At 35.7% G+C, this 6,646-nt stretch overlaps 1 protein-coding gene across 1 annotated transcript; it reads right to left on the bottom strand.

Annotated features, from left to right (window-relative positions):
- Positions 1-5,354: 5,354 nt before the first annotated feature.
- Positions 5,355-6,002, bottom strand: LOC139511144 (uncharacterized). Its single transcript, XM_071297718.1, has one exon. The coding sequence runs from the start codon at positions 6,000-6,002 to the stop codon at positions 5,355-5,357; it is 648 nt and encodes a 215-aa protein (XP_071153819.1).
- Between the last annotated feature and the right edge of the window lie 644 nt (positions 6,003-6,646).

Below are 6,646 nucleotides of genomic sequence, written 5' to 3'. Positions count from 1 at the left end.
TTGGATGAGGAAAGAGTGGGGAAACAAAAGTTAGTTGATTGGACAGACATCCAAGGGTAACACCAAATGCCCACCTCGCCTAGCGGTTTGGTCATAAAAATCATCATTTAAGCATAAATTATAGAAATTTACTCTTGTGGAAAATGGAAACCATGGACACTTTTAATTATGTTGACTCTTATGTAGATCTTGGTTTACGGATTTTAGTCAAGCATGCGACTCTTTGTCGCAAAAAGCTTGACATAGGGGTAGTTATCCGGCTTTTTATTTTAAAAGGTGGAAGACCTTGAAGTTTCTGTCTGTCACATGACCATTGTCCTTGACCTCATTTTCATGATTCAGTGACTATTTAAAAAAGTTGAAGATTTTTTGTATTGTTAGTTTCTCTCTTATGAGTAATAGGATAACTATATTTGGTATGTGAGTACCTTGCATGGTCCTCGTGTCCATCATACAGTTTTCACTTGACCTCGACTTCATTTCATAGATCAGTGAACAAGGTAAAGTTTTGGTGGTCAAGTCCATATCTCAGATACTATAAGTAATAGGTCTAATATATTTGGAGGGTTGAGATCTCATAAACATGTTTAACCCCGCCGCATTTTAACGCCTGTCCCAAGTCAGGAGCCTCTGGCCTTTGTAAGTCTTGTATTATTTTAACTTTTAGTTTCTTGTATACAATTTGGAGTTTAGTAAGGTGTTCATTATCACTGAACTAGTATATATATTTTTTTTGGGGCCAGCTGAAGGACGCCTCTGGGTGTGGGAATTTCTCGCTGCATTGAAGACCTGTTGGTGACCTTCTGCTGTTGTCTGCTCTATGGTCGGGTTGTTGTCTCTTTGACACATTCTCCATTTCCATTCTCAATTTTATTGGTGTATGGAATGATTGTAAGGTGTACATGTCCAACTGGCAGATGTTATCCGACTTTGGCTTCATTTTCATGGTTCAGTGGTCAAAGTTAGTTTTGGGCTTTTTCTCTAAATCAATATGCAATAGGTTAACTATAGATTTAGTGTATGGAAATAGTTTATGATGTACATGTCAGTCTTGCAGGTTTTATTTGACCTTGACCTCATTTTCACGGTTCAGTGCCAAGTGTTAAGTTTTTGTGTTACCCCCTCCCCCCAAACTATAAGCAATAGGTCAACTATATTTGTTGTACAGAAGGATTGTAATTATAAGCTGTATATGTCTGTCTAGCAGGTATCATCTGACCTTGACCTAATTTTGGTGCTTCATTGGTCAATGTTCGGTGTTCATGCTTGTGTCAAAATTTAGTTTCAGTCTGTGGTTAAAGAGTTTTAAACATTAAATTTTGAATTTTATGAATCTTTGGAACAAGATTTTTCATGATAAAAAGACCTTCCAGAGCAAAGTTTTGAAAACATTTTTTCCAATTTTTTTATGAAACTTATTTTTTTAGCAGAATATATTGAGCTTATGAAAAAGCATTTGAAGAATATAAAAAACTGTTCTGTGGAAACTCTTATAATTTTTTAAGCCACAGTCAGATATGATCAAAACAAATTTTAATCAGGAAGCCATAATGATGATTGCAGTCAAGTTAGAGCCAGATTTTTCTAATGATTTTTGACATTTTTACCTATAATGTCTGTTTGCTTTGTTCACACATCCTTGTCAATATAATTGAAATTGATCAATTGTCATACAAGTGAGAGGTTAAGCCAGCTATAAAACAAGGACTAAGAGATTCGTGAAAGATACCAGAGTGACATTCAAACTCATAGATAAAAAAACTGACAATGCCATGGCTAAAAACGAAAAATAAAAATAGACAAATAACACTACACAAGACACATCAGGTGCTCTGTAAGGGTAAGCAGATCCTTCCCCACATATTGCACCCGTCGTGTTGCTCATTTTATTACAAACTTGGTAAATAGTCTAGTTTGGTAGGTCATATTCATAATCTACAATTTTCTACATAAGACAATGCCTGTGCCAAGTTAGGAACATGACAGTTGTTATTTGAGGTTTTGATTTTGCCATTTGATTAAGAACTTTCCGTTATGAGTGTTCCTCTGGGTTCAGTATTTTTGTGATTTTACTTTTTCCAAATATTTTTTTTTTTCTGACAATCAATTATGTAATCAATATCATCATCCTTGCACATTAAGCTTTACATATAGCATATGGGAATTAGTTGCTTTACAAAAGCAAGATGAATTGAGGAGTAAACTGTTGAAAGAATTAGATATGTCCTATTTTCAGTGCAAAATATAGTTGGCATGCATTTTGTGTCCAGGGATACATGGACACGTATGTGGGGCTTCACTTAAAAGAGTACAAATATAAACAGCGTTAAATTCATATTCCATGTGTAATATCTTTGCTAAGTAATAATACAATCCAGTTTCTATAACTAATTTATTAACAAGTACATCGTTTGATGGTCAGACTACAGAATGACAACATGTGTATAAGAACTTCAATTGATCTATTTAATTACATGTTTATTTAAGAATGTGCAGACATGTGAGAGTTGCTGATCTGTCAATTATGATTACTGTAACAGATGATACGGTAATAAAGTGAGGTGAACTTTATAACACTTCTCCGGCCTTAGATAAAAACAAATTAAAAACAAATTAACTCAATTACAGAAAATTAATGTCTTTTCACGGCTACTGATTGATAAGTCTATATCAGTTTGAAAACAAATAAAAATGTCAGATCACAAAGATTCATTCGTTAAAGTTTGTCTGCACTGAAACTATAATGTCCCACTATGAAAATAAAAATAAAAATGTTCGCACTGGTCTTGTTGTTATTTCTTACACTAATTGATATGTACACACATGCACTGCGAAGTACTTAATGCACTTCAAACGGTTGTGAGGATTATTATGCCTCTTTATAAATCAACCATTTATTTCAACACAAAATCCTTTAAATGCGATGGTTCTTTTCTTATTCTCTTCGGATAGCGTGGTTCCATTTGTTCAGTCATGTTTGACGGTTTCTCGATTTGCGGTTGTTCGGTCTCAGGAGTACTTATCGGTATAGTTATTTCTGGCTCAAACAAATCACTGTCATTGTCACATTTTTCTTCATTTTCGTTGTTTTTGCAATCGAAGTTTCGTACTCTGATGTGGTCAATATGTCTACGAATGACACGTCCATCTTGCAATTTAATATGAAATGAAAGTGGTCCTGATTGTTTTATAACTTCTCCTGGAATCCATTTAATCTTTGAACCAATTGCAAAATTTCGGGCAAATACTCCCTGTCCTACATTAATTTGTCTGTTCACAGATTTCTTATCGTGATAATGTTTCTGTTTTTGTTGTCTCTCCTGAACTCGCTTCTCGATATTTGGAAAAACTAAATCTAGACGTGACTTGAGTTTCCTTTTCATTAGCAATTCTGACGGTGCCAGTCCTGTCGTTGTTTGTGGCGTAATACGGTTCAACTTTTCCTGGATAGTTCCTTCTTTGATTTTCTTCATTCCTTCTTTGTATACAATCGTGTACTCATATGCAGCTAAAGTCAGTGCCCACCTTTGAATTCGAGATGCGGCCATTGTAGGTATAGGTTTATCTTCTCGAAATAAACCCATGAGCGGCTTGTGATCGGTTATGATTGTAACGGGGTGTCCGTACAAATATTGATGAAATTTCTTGATACCAAATATTATGGCCAGACTCTCCTTTTCAAGAACGGAATAATTCTTCTCTGCTGATGTAAGTGTTCGAGATGTATAAGCTATTGGTTTGTCACTGCCGTCGTCCATTTTATGCGAAAGTACGGCGCCTAATCCATACGGAGATGCATCACATGCTAAGATTAATTTCTTTTTCGGATCAAAATGTACAAGTACTGATGCGGATTTCAACAGCTGTTTTGACTCTATGAACGCTTTTTCCTGTTCTTTTTCCCAACTCCATTTTGTGTCTTTCTGTAGAAGTACATGTAGCGGCTTTAACAAGTGAGACAAATTCGCTAAGAATCTATTGTAATAGTTCAGCATTCCAAGATAAGCTTTCAGTTCTGTCACGTTTGTCGGACTTGGTGCTTTATCGATCGCCTCAACTTTACTTTCCACTGGATATATTCCGTGTTTGTTTATTTTAAATCCCAAATAAACAACTTCTTCGGCCATGAACACACACTTCTGTTTCTTTAACCGAATTCCGATTCTCTTAAATCTAGACAATACCTCAGAAAGAGTATTAAGATGTTTCTCCCTTGTTTTACCCGTTATCAGTATATCATCTACTCGAACCAAAACATTGGCTATACCTTGAACAACATTTTCAAGTGTTATTTGGAAAAAACCTGGGCTGGACGCTACACCATACGGAAGTCTATTGTATCTGAATAAACCCTTATGCGTGTTTATAGTCACATACCTCTTACTGTCCTCATCAAGTTCAATCTGTTGATATGCTTGGTTTAAATCCAATTTTGTATATTCTTGTCCTCCTCCAAGCGTTGCGTATAAATCCTCTGTTTTAGGGTAATTATCCAACTTTGAAACGGCATTAACGGTTACCTTGTAGTCACCACAAATTCTAATAGATCCGTTCTCCTTAACTACAGGTACTATCGGAGCGGCCCAGTCGGAAAATTCCACTTGCTGAATCTGACCCTCCTTCTCAAGACGTTCAAGTTCCATCTCCACTTTATCCTTCAACGCATACGGCAAAGGGCGAGCCTTGAAATATTTCGGTACGGCACTCTCATCAACATAAATCTTGGCTTTCATGCCTTTTACAGTTCCAAGTTCATCTTTGAAAACCTCCTTATTTGCTTCCAAGATCACATTCAAATCACTTGATTGATTATCACTTCCAACGACGGAGAAAATATCCTTCCAATCCAGTTGGAGTTTGTTCAACCAGTCTCGACCAAGTAAATTCGGACCTTTACGCTTCACTATCAGTAACGGTAATTTTGCGCTTTCCTTTTTGTAATTGACATTGACGATTGAACGTCCTATTACAGGAATCTGCTCTCCCATGTATGTTCGGAGTTTAGCACTTGTCGGTTCGATTCTGAATTTCGACTTGTATTCCTTGTAATTATCCTCGCTCATGATAGAAACTGACGCTCCGGTATCTATTTCCATGGCTATTTCACATTCATTTACTTTGATTTGCACTTTGTATGCCTCATTAGATTTATTTCCAAAATGAAAAACTGAGTAAACTTCATTTTCACTTTCACTACTTTCATCCTGCTCCATGAAATGAGCACGTGGTTTAAAACGTGATTTAAACTCTCTGTGATTTTCACTTAAATTCCCATTGGCAGATTTGTTACGGCATTTCTTTGCGATATGTCCTTTCTTTTTACAACTGTGGCATTTTGCATCCTTGAACCTGCATTAAGCGGCTAAGTGATTTCCTCCACAACGGTAACAATCTCCTTGTTTCGAATTTCCAGAGTTGTTTCTTGTATATGATTTTGAAACTTTGTTGATTTGTTTCTGAAATGTTCCATTTGTCCCACTCGCTTGGATGTCCTGTGCATTCTTCTCTGCAGTCTCCATAGCGGTAGCAATTTCCAATGCCTTTTCAAATGTTAAATTCGGCTCTGCTAAAAGTCTCCTCTGTATGCGGTCACTCTTTATCCCGACGACTAACCTGTCACGTAACATCGCGTTTAACGTGTCACCATAATTACAGTGTTCTGTCAGACTTCTTAGTGCTGCAATAAATGTCCTCACTGACTCATCGCTGTGTCTTGTCCTACTGTTAAATTTAAATCTCTGAATGATTTCTGATGGTACTGGATCTCGGTGGTCCTTCACTAGTTTTGTTAAATCGTCCAGTGATTTCGTTCCTGGTTTTGCTGGTGCTAATAAATCCCTTATTAATTTGTAAGTATTCTTCCCACATACACTTAAGAAAATATCCCTTTTCTGGTCTTCTTCGTCTATCTCATTAGCATTAAAATAATGTTCCATACGTTCTACATATTGTATCCAATCTTCGGATTCATCAAAAGAGTCTAATTTCCCGTAAGTCGGCATTCTCACTTGTAGAAATTCACATTTATTTTAATATCCAGTTTTTTCCTCGTCGCCAAAATGTGTAATATCTTTGCTAAGTAATAATACAATCCAGTTTCTATAACTAATTTATTAACAAGTACATCGTTTGATGGTCAGACTACAGAATGACAACATGTGTATAAGAACTTCAATTGATCTATTTAATTACATGTTTATTTAAGAATGTGCAGACATGTGAGAGTTGCTGATCTGTCAATTATAATTACTGTAACAGATGATACGGTAATAAAGTGAGGTGAACTTTATAACACCATTTGTTTGTTTTTTTTATTAAAAATAGTCATGAGGAGTGGACCAATATAAAAGACGGCTCTACACATTCACTTGGTTTCGCTGTACCCTGGATTAATAGATTGTACGTGCGCCTGGGCAATGCGAAATTTAAGTACATTGCAGTAAAAGTTGTAAGAATTTTGTTAACGCAAGTTTGTCCTTTTACATACTTCCTATAAGGGTATTGCATTGTATTAAATTGACGATTAATTCACTTTATTTCTTGAATAATGCACATGTTCGGTGCCTATACACAATGCAAAACGAATTTAAAGTATAATTTATAATTAATTTTTTTTTTATCTGATTGCAATTTTCATTTGTGTCAT

The sequence above is a fragment of the Mytilus edulis genome, chromosome 2 (assembly GCF_963676685.1).
Source record: "Mytilus edulis chromosome 2, xbMytEdul2.2, whole genome shotgun sequence".
Taxonomy (NCBI): domain Eukaryota; kingdom Metazoa; phylum Mollusca; class Bivalvia; order Mytilida; family Mytilidae; genus Mytilus; species Mytilus edulis.
Note: the sequence above shows the minus strand (reverse complement) of the source record. Positions and strands in the feature narration are given on the sequence as shown.

Excerpts from the sequence above, each read along its gene's own strand:
- LOC139511144 (XM_071297718.1), bottom strand. The coding sequence starts at position 6,002 with ATGCCGACTTACGGGAAATTAGACTCTTTTGATGAATCCGAAGATTGG.